Source organism: Schistocerca nitens, chromosome 5 (genome assembly GCF_023898315.1).
Source record: "Schistocerca nitens isolate TAMUIC-IGC-003100 chromosome 5, iqSchNite1.1, whole genome shotgun sequence".
Classification (NCBI taxonomy): Eukaryota; Metazoa; Arthropoda; class Insecta; order Orthoptera; family Acrididae; genus Schistocerca; species Schistocerca nitens.
The window spans coordinates 626,417,814-626,435,822 of NC_064618.1; the positions used below are offsets into that span (position 1 = coordinate 626,417,814).

The following is an 18,009-nucleotide window of genomic DNA, read 5'->3' on the forward strand; positions in this document are numbered from 1 at the left end:
TCTGAAGTTGGCTGGGGTAAAATACAGGGAGCAAAAGGCTATTTACAATTTGTACAGAAACCAGATGGCAGATATAAGAGTCGAGGGGCATGAAAGGGAAGCAGTGGTTTGGAAGGGAGTGAGACAGGGTTGTAGACTATCCCCGATGTTATTCAATCTGTATATTGAGCAAGCAGTAAAGGAAACAAAAGAAAAATTCGGAGTAGGTATTAAAATCCATGGAGAAGATATAAAAATTTTGAGTTTCGTCGATGATATTGTAATTCTGTCAGAGACAGCAAAGGACTTGGAAGAGCAGTTGAACGGAATGGACAGTGTCTTGAAAGGAGGATATAAGATGAACATCAACAAAAGCAAAATGAGGATAGTGGAATGTAGTCGAATTAAGTCGGGTGACGCTGAGGGAATTAGATTAGGAAATGAGACACTTAAATTAGTAAAGGAGTTTTGCTATTTGGGGAGCAAAATAACTAATGATGGTTGAAGTAGAGAGGATATAAAATGTAGGCTGGCAATGGCAAGGAAAGATTTTCTGAGGAAGAGAAATTTGTTAACATCAAGTATAGATTTAAGTGTCAGGAAGTTGTTTCTGAAAGTATTTGTATGGAGTGTAGCCATGTATGGAAGTGAAACATGGACAATAAATAGTTTGGACAAGAAGAGAATAGAAGCTTTTGAAATGTGGTGCTACAGAAGAATGCTGAAGATTAGATTGGTAGATCACATAACTAATGAGGAGGTATTGAATAGAATTGGGGAGAAGAGGAGTTTGTGGCACAACTTGACAAGAAGGAGGGACCGGTTGGTAGGACATGTTCTGAGGCATCAGGGGATCACAAATTTAGCATTGGAGGGCTGTGTGGAGGGTAAAAATCGTAGAGGGAGACCAAGAGATGAATACACTAAACAGATTCAGAAGGATGTATGTTGCAGTAACTACTGGGAGATGATGAAGCTTCCAGAGGATAGAGTAGCATGGAGAGCTGCATCAGACCAGTCTCAGGACTGAAGACCACAACAACAACAACAACAACAATTTACCTGCCGAGACTGGAACCCACAACCTCTCATGTGTGAAACCAATTATTTAATGCTACTGATCGTTATGCAAAATTCTGAAACGTTTTTTGTCAGTTACTCATAAACAAGGACCTCCCAGGGTGAATGGCTGCAGGATATGACATCTGGGATCTTAACCTACATAACCATATTTTTGGTTTCAGATAGTCTGTCCCACTGTTGGAGCCTCTCCTTGTAAAGTTTGAGGGGGGGGGGGTAGAAACAGCTAATTTTTTTACAGAATAAATATAATATTGGGATATTATGTTTTAAGAAATGTGAGATGATATAAAGTGTATCAGAGGGAAAACTCACTTGAGAAGAATAAAAATAGAGACAAAACTGCTGGCCATCACTTACCTTCAGTAGGTGAAATATCATTATTGCTGACAGGCACATGTGAAAATACAGAACACTATCATAGCTTTCAGAAGTAATTAGCTCCTTCCATAGGGAGGAGAGAGGGATACATTGGGTAAGCAAGGAAGGCCAGGTCACTCAGACTCCAGAATGAGAAGACCTGCCTGTTCTGATGGCAAAGGGAGTGTGTTAGTTTATGAAGTACTGGTTTTTCATCTGTAATGATCCAATGACATCTAAGCATAACAGCGGAAGATGAATGGTGGTATTGTGAAAATCTGTTTATATATTCATGTATGCTGATGGGGGAATGATGGCTTCCTTTGATGATGACTGACTACATTAAATGTATAGATTAGAGAATTTGAGATTTACACTGTTTCCTTCTCTCGTTCTCATTAGCACCTAAACTATTTTTGTATTTTTATGTATAAATTTTTTACAGATTATTGTGCAAGAAATGGGAAGTGCATATGGTGACAAGTGGATTGATGTTATTTGTGTGAAGCCACCTTTTTCTCTCGGTGATATTTTTACCTGTCTGATGCAGCACTGGATGGCTGTGTTCGGACTGGTAATGAGCAAAAACAGCTTGGCTACAGTGAAGGAACTCAAAAAACTGTGTGAATCTCCTCGTGAAAAGAATCAAGGTGATATGTGTTTACCAAATTCTGCATGATCTGTAACATTCACCTCAGTTTTTTTCTGTAGTGTTTCCATCTGTAAGTTTCATTTTTTAACTGTAGTGTCAATTACTCAGAATTAATTGAACTTATTGTTTTAGTGTTCCTTACTTTCACTCTAACTAAACAATGGAAAAGACTGCATCATTGTTCTCTTTTTGGTTATAGCTTTTCCTTGCTATTATATACTGGCATATAGTATCTGTAGAAAAATAATTTATGATGTGGCTTTACAACAGTTATAAATAATATTGTCAGCACTGACATGCTGAACTGCAGTTCCTTTCATTAGTGATTAGCTTGTCAGAAAAATCAGCAAGTGGTGGGAGTTCGGTGTCTGCTGAGCCATTATTACAAATATTTGCAAATTCTGCCTCACCTGTGTAAATAAGATTACAATTTCCACATAAGCAGTTTGAAATATCTTGTGAGATGTGACAGTACGAGATGAGTAAAGACGAACAACACTGGCTATGAGATTAAAGAATAAAAAATTACAGTGTGCTGAGTTCAGCATTGTTTACCTGAATTACTACTCACTGACTTTTGATTAAATAAAAAGGTTTTGGTAGAAAATGATGAGAAAAATTTTATATTCTTGAGAATCGTCATATTACTTCATTATTATTACAAGCAAAGTGAGCTTCTAATAGGAGCCTCAATGAAGTTTGACTCTCAGTATGTTCTGATGCAGCCATCAGCCAAGCAGTATTTATGGGCTATTGATAATGACTAGACAGTCGACGCTGGTATTCTTCTTCTTTTTTATTTTTAGAAAGGTGAACCATACCTCTGCAGCCACAGCTTCCTCTCTTCAGCGGTACTCTTCATCTCCATGTAGGAAGAACATCCCACCTCACTGATCATATTTTTCATTTTTCTGTCAGTCCAGATAGTTCTTGTAGTTCTCCTCCAGAATCACATTTCCATAGCTTCGAGGTGAGCTTTCTCCTGCACTTCTAGTTTCCACGTTACTCATTTGTGTGTCAGGATATATGACATGAAGGTCTTTACAAATATTTTATTAGTATGGAAGCTGATGTGCTTGTCCAGTAGAAGGTTGTTCTTATTTTAGAAGGCACTCTTGGCCACTGATATTTTTCTCTTGAATTCCTTGAGACATCTGTTGTTTTCCTCCACCATGCTGCTGAAATAGCGAAATTTTATTACTTCCTCATGTTGTTCTCCGTCAATTTTTATGAAAGTCTTACCTCCACATCCCTTCTTGCCTATAACCATAACTTCTGTCTTCTTGGTTTTTTTTTTTTTTTTTTTTTTTATCTTTTGATTTAAGACTTTAAGTGTTATTTCTTTTTCTGAGCATTTTATGACTGTTGACTGAAGTAACTTTACCAGCGGAAAAATACTCCTATTGGAGCACAAAAAAGCCAATATGCTCCTGTTTAAAAGACTCTGACCGAAAAGTGGGTTATCAGCTACCTTATTCTACCTTCCTTAGCACCTTAAAAAATCTTCCCAAAAATTTTTGCATGCATATGTGTACGTGCTTTTTTATGTTGACAGAGAAGGAGACAGTGACACTGGGAAAGAGATGGAAAAATAATAATTACCGGAAGATAATAGACAGTGTTTATGGGTAGTATAGAAAGTGTGAAGAAGACAGTGGTAGTGTGAGAGAAAGAGAGGAACACAATGGTAGTGAATCATTGTTGACAGTGGCAGAACAGTGCTAGGAAAAAGAGTAAAGGAGGCAACATCAATGGAGAGGACTAAAGAGAAGGAGAAAATAGAAGTTGGTGAGAGTCAGTGATAATGAGAGACAGAGTATATGATGATGATGACATGGAAGAGAGAGTTAGTGTCACTGAGAAGAGACAGCAGCAGTATGAATGAATGAATGAGATAGTAGGGAGTAAGTGGAAGACAGTCAGAGTGAGAGGAGACAGTAGTAGTTGGACAGAATGAAGGAGACTGTGGCTGTGAGACAGGAGACAGTGACAGTTCGAGAGACACAATGAGATAACAGTAACAAGTTTAGGTATATGAGTGAGTGAGAATTTGCAAGTAGGAGTAGAAGGGTACCATATTCACCTTTTTTGGGCTCCATTAGGAGGATTTTTCCACTTACTACCTTCTTTTCCCTGCTACAGCACTCATATGAAAAGAACTTTATGAGGCAGTAAAATTTTGATAGAGTACTTATGTGAAATACAAATAAAACAAAATTAACGTTACACCTCCGACTGAATTTTACACTACAAAAATATTGTGTGTGCTTCATTACTACAACATGGGGTTCCCAGAACTATTCTCTTGATAACAGAGACAATTTACAGCATATTTCTCTGTGCTGTCTCTTAATAAACTGTATTTTCTTCTCACATCGGGTTTTATGTGTGTATGTTACTTGTACAAGTAGGTTAACTTTGAATTTCTTTATCACACAAACATATAAAGATGTAAAGAAAATTTTCAAAGTTGTTGGAGATTGGTGTCATAGAAATATATAGCAAAATTGACAGCCATTTGCTGTGTATAGCCGTTTTGGAAACCACAGCTTAGTGTTGGTACCCACAAACCATGTTTTTGGAATGTTACTCAATAATGGATAAAGATTTTTGAAAATGGGAAGATGTCACTTCTAAATAAATGCCCAGAGAACATCCATTAAAATTTGAGCAATTTTCTGTGGTGTGCGCGTGGCCCCATAAGCCCATTTAGGTGCATCATAGACCACATCTAATGCAACTGTTTGCTCCATTTGACTAAGCTGCAGAAAGTGTGTAACGTTCAAATTTTGACACTGTACTGTAGGGTAGTTACTGTAAGACTAACCTTCTGTTGGGTAGGCATATGGTCCCTAACCCAAGGGCTATCCAAAAACCTTGACCCTATCTTTCTATCACCAACAGAACCCGAGATATGAGCTGTAGAAAAATCCCATTTTTATGCAAGGCATTTCATAACATTGTTATCACATACTGTCACATGTGTACTAATGATGCCTTATTTGTTCTTCTGTCCCAGTTCATCCACTTCTCTTAGATCTACTTGAAACCCTTCCAAATCTGTGCTTTGTTCCTAATATACTTCTGCTCTTGCTTTGAGTCCCCATTTTTAACTAATTCTCCTGTATAGACTCTGTGAGGTACTGGAACTTGTTGACCCTTTCTGCATGCCCTATCTGTGTTTCCAGGAATATAAATTTTGCATGATGTCAGTAATTTGTCATAAATAACACTGCGAGGTCATCAGCAAATGCCAGGCAGTTGACAATTTTTCCACTGGCAGGTTAGATTTTCCGCCAATCTCCAGATCTGAATTCCAAATTGCACTAGTGTGTTTTTTAATAGGAATGGTGGAAGGCTATTGCTTTGTTTCATTCTAGTCTTAATTTTTAAGGGACGAGAGAACTGGCCTGTGAAATTTATCTTGGAAGTTTTATTTGCTAGGGTCTCTGTGGCTGTATGCACTAGCTTGTTTTGATTCCAAAGTCCTGCTATTGGCACCTCTGCACACTGTATTGAGTACAGTCTTTGAAAGACTGTGTAATTTTCTTGTTACTCAGCTTTTTGCGGCAGATTATTGATTGTAATATTAAAAACGAAAAAAGAAAAAATGCTTCTTAATGTTCTGCAAAATTGTATCTATTTGGTCATGAATGGGCTTTTGGCTTCTCAGACCATCTTCAGGGGGCAACTGAATGTCGCAAGCACAGATAAACATGATGTGCCACATACACAGATATTTTTGTACAAAAGATACGAAAATGGCAGATAGTTTACATAGGAAAATATTATATTTTTGTCATATAGAAATAATTACATTAACTAAAAATATTTTCATGGACAATTTTGAACAAATTTTCTTGCAGGAAGAGTCATTAAATTTATTGAATTGCAAAATTAAGTACTGATTCAGATATATTGACAATTTTCGGTGTCTGTGGACCAGTACTGTTTGACAATTAGATAGATTACTACAGCGTTTAGACTCAGAACATAAGCAAATTCAGTTTACAGTAGATCTGGGATGCTCTTCCATAACTTTCTTGGATCTTAATGAAATGGCGGAAAATCCAGGATGGAATGTAACAGTATTGTGAAAAGGAAGTTGCTACTCACCATATAACAGAGATGCTGAGTCTCATATAGGCACAACAAAAAGACTGTCACAAATATACCTTTCGGCTAGTAAGGCCTTCATCAAAATTAGATGACAAACATACCCATTCACATTCCCGCCAACACAGCTCGCACACACGTGACTGCAGTCTCAGGCAACTGAGGCCACATGATTGGACCTTAATATAGATATTAGTGCAAGAAGGCATTTGTTTAGCATTTACAGAAAAAACATAGCTACTTATATGGTAATCCCTGTAAGCTCCCAGCATCCACACAGCCGCAAACATTTTAGGCAGCCTTGCAAAAGAGTTAAAGTCTGCTACTACAGACCTGCATTTTATAATACCAATAGCACATAAAAAGTTTTGTTCATTAGTAAAGACAGATTGCAACCCTTGGTACTTGCAAGCAGTATGAGAAACTGTATATTGGTCATTTAGCCAGAACATTGCTGTTATGCTATGTGAATGTGAGGGAAGTGGGAGATTAAGAAAAGAAGAAAGTGACCTTACTGGGAATGAACAAACACAAGACACAAATGCCAGCCTAGTATTAAATGATCAGACTCAGTTCCCGTTTTCTCCTTTGTTAAATTGAGTTTTCGTTACAAATACTAGATTCAGGCTGTAAATTCTTCTTATTTCTCATTAATTGTTAAATGTATCTCCACATAAATGCTTCATTTATCCCTCTTTCTTAGTTAATGTAATTATTTCTATGTGGCCAAAAATGTTCTGATTTCCTATTTAAACACTCTGTCATTTTTGTGTCGTCTTTACAAATAGTATTAGTGGAATTTGCACATCATGTTTATCTGTGTTTGTGATATTCAGTTGTCACCAAATAGATATAATTTTGCGGAACAATGGGAAATGTTTTTCATTTTAAATATTATTATAATGTTCTGAGAAGCACTGGCAAAAGTTGAAGATCTTTTCAGGACCAGAGCAGCTTTTTTAAATCCTCCTTGTCATCCACCTAGTTGTTTGTTCGGGATTTCCTGTACTCTATTTGAAAATATACTCAAGAGAACGTATCGAGAAATTGAGTGGAGGATCATGCCTCTGTGGTTACTCTGTTGAGCAGATGGATCAGTGCGGTTTCCACATTCATGTGGGATTTTATCAGTTTTCCAGATGTTGCCAATGACTCATTGAAGGTCACCAAAGTTAAATGGTTCCATGGATTTCAGCAGTTCTATTAGCAGGTCTTCTCCAATTGCATTGTTTTTGAGATTTTTATAATGACAACTCTGATTTCGTCTTTTGTTAGTGGTGTACCATCTTCTGATTTTAATGTAGGGGGTGGAATTACTAAACTAGAAATTGAGGAGGACAGTTCAAAAAATTTTGAAAATATCAAGCAAATATATTCATTGTTCCATCCATGTCTGTTCTGCTCATTTCTAAAACTCATACATCTGTAACTGATTGATATATGATACTCAAATACTTATGACAACAAGAAACCTCTCAGTAGATTGTGAGCTAATGCTTCTTGCACACGCTGCCACACACATCCACTCAGATGCCCACCCATGGAGCACATCGTCATATATATGGGTGATTTTTTTAGGTCTCTGTCTCAATTTGTGTGTGAGAATGAGTATTTATACTGGGAAAAGGAGTGTTAGCTTGAAAACTATTGAAATTATGTGTGTTGTCTGTGTGTCACATAACAATCAGCTGGGGATGAGAGGTCATTAATTCTAAACTTTGGTTACTGTTCCCCCCAGGGATTTCCATTATCCGAATATTAATAGTATTGTGTCAGAAGAGGAACGTCTTTACAGACTGTCAAATTAGGAACACATTGATTAGAACCAACATAGTATTACATTTTGAAACACATTTAAATCTCTGGACTTTGAAATATTAAGAGAAATGTCTGCAGCCAGATACAAACTTAGGAAAAAAAAAGGAACTGGTATACACAATATGAAATTTTTTTCCAAAAATGCCATCAGGAGATTCATGATGTGGGGGAAATAGCTTCTAATAATGATGGAGTAATTGTTACTCTAAGTCTTGGATATATACACTGCTGGCCATTAAAACTGCTACACCAAGAAGAAATGCAGATGATAAACGGGTGTTCATTGGACAAATATATTATACTAGAACTGACATATGATTACATTTTCAGGCAATGTGGGTGCATAGATCCTGAGAAATCAGTACCCAGAACAACCACCTCTGGCCATAATAACGGCCTTGATACGCGTGTGCATAGCTTGGATGGCGTGTACAAGTACGGCTGCTCATGTAGCTTCAACACGATACCACAGTTCATCAAGAGTAATGACTGGCGTATTGTGATGAGCCAATTGCTCGGCCACCATTGACCAGATGTTTTCAATTGGTGAGAGATCTGGAGAATGTGCTGGCGAGGGCAACAGTCGAACATTTTCTTTATCCAGAAAGGCCCGTACAGGGCCTGCAACATGCGGTCGTGCATTATCCTGCTGAAATGTAGGGTTTTGCAGGGATCGAATGAAGGGTAGAGCCACAGATCGTAACACATCTGAAATGTAACGTCCACTGTTCAAAGTGCCATCAGTGCGAACAAGAGGTGACCGAGACGTGTAATCAGTGGCACCCCATACCATCATGCCGGGTGATGTGCCAGTACGGCGATGACGAATACACCCTTCCAATGTGCGTTCACTGCGATGTCACCAAACACGGATGCGACCATCATGATGCTGTAAACAGAACCTGGATTCATTCGAAAAAATGACATTTTGTCATTCTTGCACCCAGGTTCGTTGTTGAGTACACCATCGCAGGCACTCCTGCCTGTGATGCAGCGTTAAGGGTTACCGCAGCCATGGTCTCCAAGCTGATAGTCCATGCTGCTGCAAACATCGTCAAACTGTTCATGTAGATGGTTGTTGTCTTGCAAATGTCCCCATCTGTTGACTGAGGGATCAAGACGTAACTGCACGATCTGTTACAGCCATGCGGATAAGATGCCTGTCATCTTGACTGCTAGTGATACGAGGCCGTTGGGATCCAGCACGGCGTTCCATATTACCCTCCTGAACTCACCGATTCCATATTCTGCTAACAGTCATTGGATCTCGACCAACTCGAGCAGCAGTGTCACGTTACGATAAACCTCAATCGCGATAGGCTACAACCCGACCTTTATCAAAGTCGGAAATGTGATGGTACCCATTTCTCCTCCTTACACAAGTCATCACAACAACATTTCACCAGGCAAGGCCGGTCAACTGCTGTTTGTGTATGAGAAATCAGTTGTAAACTTTCCTCATGTCAGCACGTTGTAGGTGTCGCCAGATGCTCTGAAAAGCTAATCATTTGCATATCACAGCATCTTCTTCCTGTCGGTTAAATTTTGCTTCTGTAGCATGTCATCTTCGTGGTGTAGCAATTTTAATGGCCAGTAGTGTATATGTGAAAGGTGTAGCAAATTATTTTACATCTATAGTTAGGTAACAGCAAAGATTAAAACTGCTACCCTGAATGAAATGTGCGCTGATAGCAAATTTCCAGGCAGATTAAAATTGTGCGCTGCACCGAGACTCGAACTTCACAGAAGCTCTCCTGCGAAACATTTCGCATTAGAGCTTCTGTGAAGTTTGGAAGGTAGGAGACGAGGTACTGGTGGAAGTGAAACTGTGAGGTTGGGTTGTAAGTTGTACTTGGGTAGCTCAGATGGTAGAGCACTTGCCCGCAAAAGGCAAAGGTCCTTAGTTCGAGTGCCGATCCAGCACACAGTTTTAATCTGCCACAAGTTTCAGATCTCAGCTCTTTGTCAATTGATACATTTGAATAGTGTCCTGCACAAGCTTACTCTCCATATTCAGTATTTAGAGCAATTTCTGCTTTCCTTCAGAACCAATAGATCTTGTCATTTATTCCTGCTCCTCTCCTGTCAAAAGGCTTGTTTAAAAAAATACAATAGCTAATGAAACAACAGTGTTTTTAAAAAGGTGTATCTAGAAACCTTGTTCCAATCGTTATTGTTTTACCAGTCTATAAATTGATATTCCCCTTCTGTTGCAAATATTTAAAATATTGAGTAATATACTTATTTTCAGTCTTTTTTTCAAAACAGGTTATAGAATATCCATAGAAGATGTGAAGAACATTGCAATCAGATTTGCACGCCTTACTTCTGAGTTTGTGAAACCACTCTACAGTAAATTGATAAAAGAAGCACAGTTATACTTAGAGGTATTTTGTCACAACTTTATGCTTACACTAGTCAATAAGTAGTTAATGGAACTGCTTAGAAATATTAAATAAATTATTTTAGTTAATTGGGCACACTTAATACTACCTGCAATTCTCTCTATGAGGATGTTAGATTAGTGGTTAGTGTATTGTGGACTGTTAATGTTTTTCATTGTATAAAAGAACTGTTGTTGAAGGAGCATGAAGCTTCATCTGGAGTTAATCAACATGGACTAGTCCACATCTTATACATATTATAAATTGAAGTCCCCCATCACATTTTCTTGTCTGTATGCCAGAGCTAATCTCAGGAATTAATGTAGGGATTTTGACACGGTTTTCACTAATAAATAGACTGGTTCAGGAGAAAGGGTTGTGTATATCACTACATATTATAAACGAGTCATCTGGCCATAGATACTTAGTGCTATCCATGTGAAACCTGAGTGGCTTGCTAGTTCAATATAGATTATTTCAAGCTATCAGTAGGTATTGTGTAACACTAGTATAAGAACAAAGGGCAACACACTATATGGGAGAAGCATTGAGTAGTAGATATATATTTTAACAAAAAATTCCATATTCTGGCTCAGTTTCTGAACTTACACTCTCCTTCAGGACACATTTCATACAGCACAAAGATACTATCTCATACTGTTACTTGACTGGCGTGGGTGGTTGTCTTGGACTGAGTAAATGTGTTGAATGTGGGAGGGGTGTGGGGTCGAAATGAGGGGCTAGAGAATTTCGTCTAATTGAAGCCAGGTTTAATGGTATTTTGTACATGAAAGCAATGAGGATGGAATTTTGGGAGGGAGTGGAGGATTAATGGGCCACAAGGACAAGCTAAGAAAACAGTGCTGAAAGTATACATGGCCAAGCAATGTATGAAAATCATGGGACCAAGAAGAGACATATGAAGCTTTAGAGGGAAGAGTGCAGTAGGAAATAAGATTTGAACAGTACTAGGGATGAAGCTTTAGGGGGAAGAGTGCAACAGGAAACAAGATTTGAGCAGTACTGGGGACTAGGAAGGGGACAAAGGTAGATTGAGAAAGCATTAGTGAGTTTCAAGGTGAGTCGAATTTGTGGACCAAATAATGTATGTAAGGACAGTTTCCATCTTCACAATTGAGAAAAGTTGATTTTGAGAGGAGGAGGTAGGAGAATTTATATGACAGGGACTGAAGTATCATTGAAGTCAATCAAGTTGTGTCAAGTAACATGCTCTACAATTTTGTGATTAAACTTGCCCTTGACTACAATTTAGTGATGTTAATTCAACAAGTGGTCAACTCCTCATTTTAGGATGCAATGAAGTAAAGTTGTTTACTACTGGAGGATGTGGAACAGTCGTTCGTTTCAGGGAGGTATTGTGTACTGAGGGAGTGGTTGTTTTTGGCTGGCTGTAATGTGTGGTTGTAGTATTAGAGCACGGGAATTTTATCTTTAGACATCATTGAGGAGAAACAGCTGTGGATATTTGAGAGAGACATTCACCATATCAAGAGAAGAATCACTATAGAGGTGTCGTTCACAGATGGAAGGAGGACATCTTTATATCTGTGGTACAAGAAAGTAGTGGACTTCTGGCACTCTTTGTTCTTGGTTGGCCTTATATGAAACTGAACTATATGAGAAGTTTAGGATTCTGAGCAATTTGTAAAGATTCTGCTGGATGGTCCGCCTCCATGTTTGTAGATGAGGAAATCCATGGTGTTGAAATCCATGTTTGAACATCCAGCTTAGGTTTTTCATTGAGTCTGTAAATCAGCCAAAGCAGAAGCCAGGAACATTTCATTGAATAAGCTGCAATTTATATCCTGCCCCATCCTTGTCCAATCTGAACATGTGTTAATCTTTAATGATCTCATTATTAATGAGAGCTTCAAGTCTAATCATTTTGCCTACTTGTTTGTAGATTTATCTTCAAAGGAGAAGTAGTTTTGAGCAAGGATAGAGGTGTTCATATGAACCAAGAATGGTTGCAAAAAGGTGTCTCTACTAAGTACTGGGAGCAGAGCAACTAAAATTTTAGTGGGGATTAAGGGGATTGGACATGTTATACTCCTGTGTCTAATCCAGACATTCATGTTATGCAGCTGTTACACATAAAGTAACCATCTTGATGGATCACCTTGTGGGTTATCCGATATGTGAGAGCTCTTCATCTACATGCACGAAAGAACACATGGTGAGTCAATGTTTGTAATTGTCATATATATGAGTCACATATAAACTTACAGCAAACAACCAATATTGACTTAAGGTCTCTTACCTCCACTTATACAGCATGTGAATGGTCACGGTAAACCTGATCTCAGAGGTTTAAAATCAATCAGGCCTGGGATGAGAGGGGTGTGAGAATAGCTCTGCTAAGATTTAATGTTGTTGTTGTCATTTTTGCTCTGGTAAGCTACTAGTGTGCCGTGGCAAGGTTTACAATGGACCTACTGCTACGAAAGAGATCCTAGGACATCAACATTCTAACCTGGATGGAATAGTGATGTGAGGAAACATATGCGGTGGTTTTAACCAATGACCTTCCCCAAATTCTTCTGTGAATGTGCCTGCAGTATGAAATTTGGTTAAATGAACAACCAAGCTGCCTCCTCTACATTTTATTGACGGTCAGTAAATTGCATAACTTTATGACCCAGAGATAGTTCAGTGGAGATGGAAGAGGAAATAATAATATCAAGTGTATCAATATTACAGTAGAGTTATCACAAGTGTCTCAATAGAATGAAGGTTAAACAGAAGTAAAACCAGGTAATATATTTTTAACCATTATCAGTGCAGGGAAGAGATTGGGATGTAGTCTTTATTTAAATAAGAAAATAAAATACAGTATTACAGACATATAAGGAACCTGAATACAGGATTACTAGATTAAGGAAGAATTTATGCAACAATTTGCTCTCCTTTTAGGTAGAATACCTCTACAAAGAGCATCAGAAACTGATAAACAACAGCAAATCAAATAACTAGACGATGGTGGGAGATTTCAGTCCAGAAGTAGGATTGAAATTAGAGGGGAAACATGGAGTAGCGTACCAAATTTGATAGAGGCAGAATGTGCTAAGAAAACAGCAGGTCCATCCTTAACACTTTCTTTCAGAAGAAAACAAAGAGGAAACGATCTTCTCAAACATGGAAACAACAAAAAATTGTAGCAGGTATGTGGAGGGTAAACAACAAAAGTAAAAGAATGTGGAACAAAGCAATGGGTACGGGTTACAAGAAAATTATAAGAGAGTCAAAAATAACATGCTGAACTGAACCATTTTAAAATGTCTATAAGACTATATGAAAAGCAAAAATGAGAGAACTGTGAACTTAAATGATTAAAACAATAGGATTATCGAAAAAAAAATGCTTATGTGTGGAAGACGTTATATCCCAATATATATACCGTATTTACTCGAATCTAAGCTGCACTCGAATCTAAGCCGCACCTGAAAAATGAGATTCGAAATCAAGGAAAAAAATTTTCCCAAATCTAAGCCGCACCTGAAATTTGAGACTCAAAATTCAAGCAGAGGGAAAAGTTTTAGGCCACACCTCCAAATCGAAACGAAGTTGGTCCATTGTAATATGAGACACAATTTTGGTCGAATAAATGACGATACATCCACAGTAGTTTGGTTTGAATCGTAAGCTTAGCAGTTAAGCTTTGCCAGATAACCATTGCTATGCATCAGGCGATCCATCCGTATTTATACGGGTACCCTTCCTTTTTCACATGCTTCGTCTGGTTTGAATTGATTGCTTATTTTTCTTTGATCTGATATGTGCCGTTCTCTTTGTTATAGGTGTTTACGTCACTCTAAGCTGAAAATGCATTACTGTACTGTGTCATGCATTGTTTGTCGCATTCTGATAATGAGTGTTTACGGCCTGTCGCCGCTCGCGGCATGGCTTGCTTTTGTGCGCACTACCGCCGCTTACAATTTTTTTTTTTTTTTTTTTTTAAAGAGAGGAATCACCTCATTAGTGAAACAATGGCAAGAGACTGCTATTTGTTGTTACTTACACTGCTGCTTTCTTTGATAATGATCAACAAATAATAGGCTGCGTATGATAGAAGATGTTCTGAACGAGAATTAGCGAAAATTTTTCTCCGTTTGAAAATCTATGCAGGCGCCTCTTTAGTGCATTATGTTCTGCACAGAAATTAAGAGTCATCTTAGATTTAAAAATCTAGTCAATTTCCGTGCTTCAATTCTGACTGTATAAATATTAGGCATAAGAATAATACGAATATAAACATGACATGATATGTATATTCTTCCGCGTTTGCTGTTGTCTCACTCTAGTTTCATAGTTTATTAGGCAGACAGGATTTAAATGAGATAGCAGCAAACATGAAAGAATACATGGCAAAATGTTTATATTCGTATTATTCTTATGGTGAAGAGAATACTGCGTGTGATTCACAATTCATAAAAGTTCCTATTAGCAACCATCTCTTCTCACCGGTAGGAAAAAATTCAGAACGTAGAGTTGGCCATATTGACGAACATCCCAAACAGTCTTACCAGTCTGATTTTTGTAGTACATTGAAATGCTGCTACATTCGTAGATGAACATTACAGAATTTGTATTTACTTAGTTGGATAATGTATGAAAATGCAGTGGTCGAAACTCGGGGCGGAGAAAAAAGCTCGTCTTCCACCTTTTTTTTTAAATTTTGTACTGACGCAGAGGTTTTGGCACCAGTATTTACCTTTGTGCTTGCAAAGCATGCCTGTGTAGCGCTACATATATTCAACGACAGAAGTTAGTTGTGGTGGCACCTACTAACATTTTTCAGAACTTTTGCTTACTTTGCACTCGATTCTAAGCTGCAGGCGGTTTTTTGGATTACAAAAATCGAAAAAAAAAGTGCGGCTTAGATTCGAGTAAATACGGTACTTTGGGAGTAAAGGAAAGCACTCATCAAATACCAGAAGTGTGGGGTTGTCGACAGACCCACACAAAAGAGAAAGAAAACTTGCTAGCTTTCAGACACACACACACACACACACACACACACACACACACACACACACACACACAAACAAACAAACAACACCTATGCCACTAAATCACGATTGCAGGTGGACTAAGGTGGGGTGGGAAATGTGTCAGGTGGGAAGGGTACAGGGAAAAAGAGTCAGAAGGCATGAAGAGAGGTTGAGAATGGATAAGTAGCATTTCAGAGGAAGACAGTATGTTTCTTGACTAGAAATGGGGGAGGGAGGGATGGTAGGTGCATGGGCTAGGCATGCGGTACATGGGTACTGGAGCTGGTGCCATGTGACGCATGATGAATATGATGTAGAGGGTGACAGAACAGGAAGAAAAACTTTTGGGTAGAAGTTATGGGGGCAGTAGGTTCGCAGAGATTGAGGCCAGAAGGATTATGGGAGCAAAGGATGTGTTGAAAGGATGCCTAACGTCTGTGTTATGCAGAATAGTCGGTGCTAGTGGGAAGAATTCATGTGGCATGGGTTGTGGAGCAGCCATTGACGCAGACATTGTATTCCGTCAGTTGCAGACTTGAAGTGGACTAAAAATGTATCTCTAGCAAGAAATACACTTTTAAAAATGATGCAATTGTTGTTGCAACATGGACACACAACAACAATACACTGTGCCAAAAGCAAAAATAAACAAAACAAAAAAAAAAAAAAAACGGATTTAGAGCAGAGAGGTTTTTGTAGTGTTTTACAGAACACAAAACTATGTATTTACTTCGATACTTCCCCTAACTTCCAGTGACGTTGCTGCTTCTGATAATGATGATGATGATAAGGGATCTCTTATAATGATTGCTTGGTGAGACAAAAAACATAACCTGGCCCGACACTGAAACCTCCTGGCTGAGTCATAAATATTTCTGTGTCCAGGTCACCACACAGAAATGCAATTCTAACTTATAATTGACAAAATCTGTATGTTTCTTCAGCTACAATTGTTGTTAAAGTACAAAAAGAGTCATAACAAGAAACTGGACTAAAATTTTCATCATAGTCATGTCCTCTATGTTGAAACATACCAAAAACAACCAAACGAGTGTAGTCAGGTTTGTATTTTACCTGAAGTACCCAACAATTATTAATCACATGTTGACTTCTAGGCAGTTTACCAACTCTAGGTGTAATTTGCTTCAAATACCTTCATTGCTTCTTTCATGAATTAAACCACTTATTGGAGTCACTACTTTCCATACCTTTGGTAAAGTTTGTTGGTGTCAGCTCTTCATGGATTGCTTTTGTAAGGCAAACTAATGCATTTGTTATTTGGAGACTGGTGAGCCTGGCATCCTAATTCATAATCACTAAACCTCACTGGGTGTGTTTTACAAATTGACAATGATTTAATAAAACATCCAGTCATTCTCAATTACTAATCTCAGTTTGATCAATAATAGATTTAAATTCTCTTTGGACCAAGAATTACTAATCAAGTCACATTCCTCCCCTATTTCTTCAGGTACAGATTTAAATACCAGCTTAATCAAATTTCCAACTATAGATAACTTTTGTGGTTGAAAAGCACCATTGCATGATTACGTTTCATGGTGTTTTGATGTGATACGCACTTTGTGACCATCTTTCTCATTCATATAACCAATAAAATATCAAGGCATAGCTTTGTCATAGAACTTGGAATGAAATTTCTTGGGCAAATAAACATAAACTGTCGAACACGTTACCAGTCCACAACTCAAAAGGTGTTTTACCTGGAGCACTTGACTTCCCAGTGTGATTGAATAGAAAAATGGCTGTGTTACATTTATGAGCCCAAATAATTTAGGTAACTCACTAGGTGATGACATGGAGTGAGCTAATTCAACTATTTGTTGATTTGCTTGTTCAGCAACACACTTTTGCCCAGATGTATCCAGACATGTAAGGTGAAACTCAGTTACACAGTCTCATAGTATTGCAGCTATCACATTTCAATTAAACTTTCCTCCACTGACTGACTGAAACACTTTTACCATATGACCAGCAGGACACACCTTCAAAATGTTTTCAAATTGTTGATTACTTCAGGTTTACTTTGCATTAAGTATATCCAAGTGAAACGAGAACAGTCAACTTTGAAAAATCACATAAGAATGAAAATTGTTTATCGAGTCGGCAGAAATTGTCCAGTAACATCAGCATTAATCAATTCATCAGCAGTTTGTGGCCAGTCTCTGAAAGGACTGAATGGTTTGCAGTGGGATTTGTCAAGAACACATCCATCACAAAACGATGAACTGATATTCAGAAGCAAGAGACCATGCCTCACACATGGTTATTGTCTTTATGACCAAGTTTCTCATAGCAATCTTATAATTGTTCTTCTGAAGTTGCTAAGTTAATGTTCATTTTTGAATTTGGATGACAAACATGCTTGTTCATAATGTACATTGAAGGAACAAGTTTCCCTGTTGCAGCTGATTCACTATATATCCAAATGATAACACCTTTGTTATTATAAGCCACATTATTTCCCCATTGCACAGCTTGATGAATGGAGAAAAGTTGGTGTTTGGCATGGGGTACATACTGAACATTATCTAGCAAAGCAGATATCTACTTGTTGTTCATATATACGTCAATATTAATACTCACCGTA

The 18,009-nt window shown here is 38.0% G+C and overlaps 1 protein-coding gene across 1 annotated transcript in view; it reads left to right on the forward strand.

Moving 5' to 3' along the window:
- The window catches only part of LOC126259681 (transcriptional protein SWT1), a 260,925-nt gene that overhangs the window by 172,004 nt on the left and 70,912 nt on the right, over nucleotides 1-18,009 (forward strand). Inside the window, exons 14-15 of the mRNA XM_049956640.1 lie at nucleotides 1,865-2,069; nucleotides 10,274-10,392. Coding sequence (XP_049812597.1) covers nucleotides 1,865-2,069; nucleotides 10,274-10,392 — 324 coding nt within the window. The remainder of the gene's footprint in view (nucleotides 1-1,864; nucleotides 2,070-10,273; nucleotides 10,393-18,009) is intronic.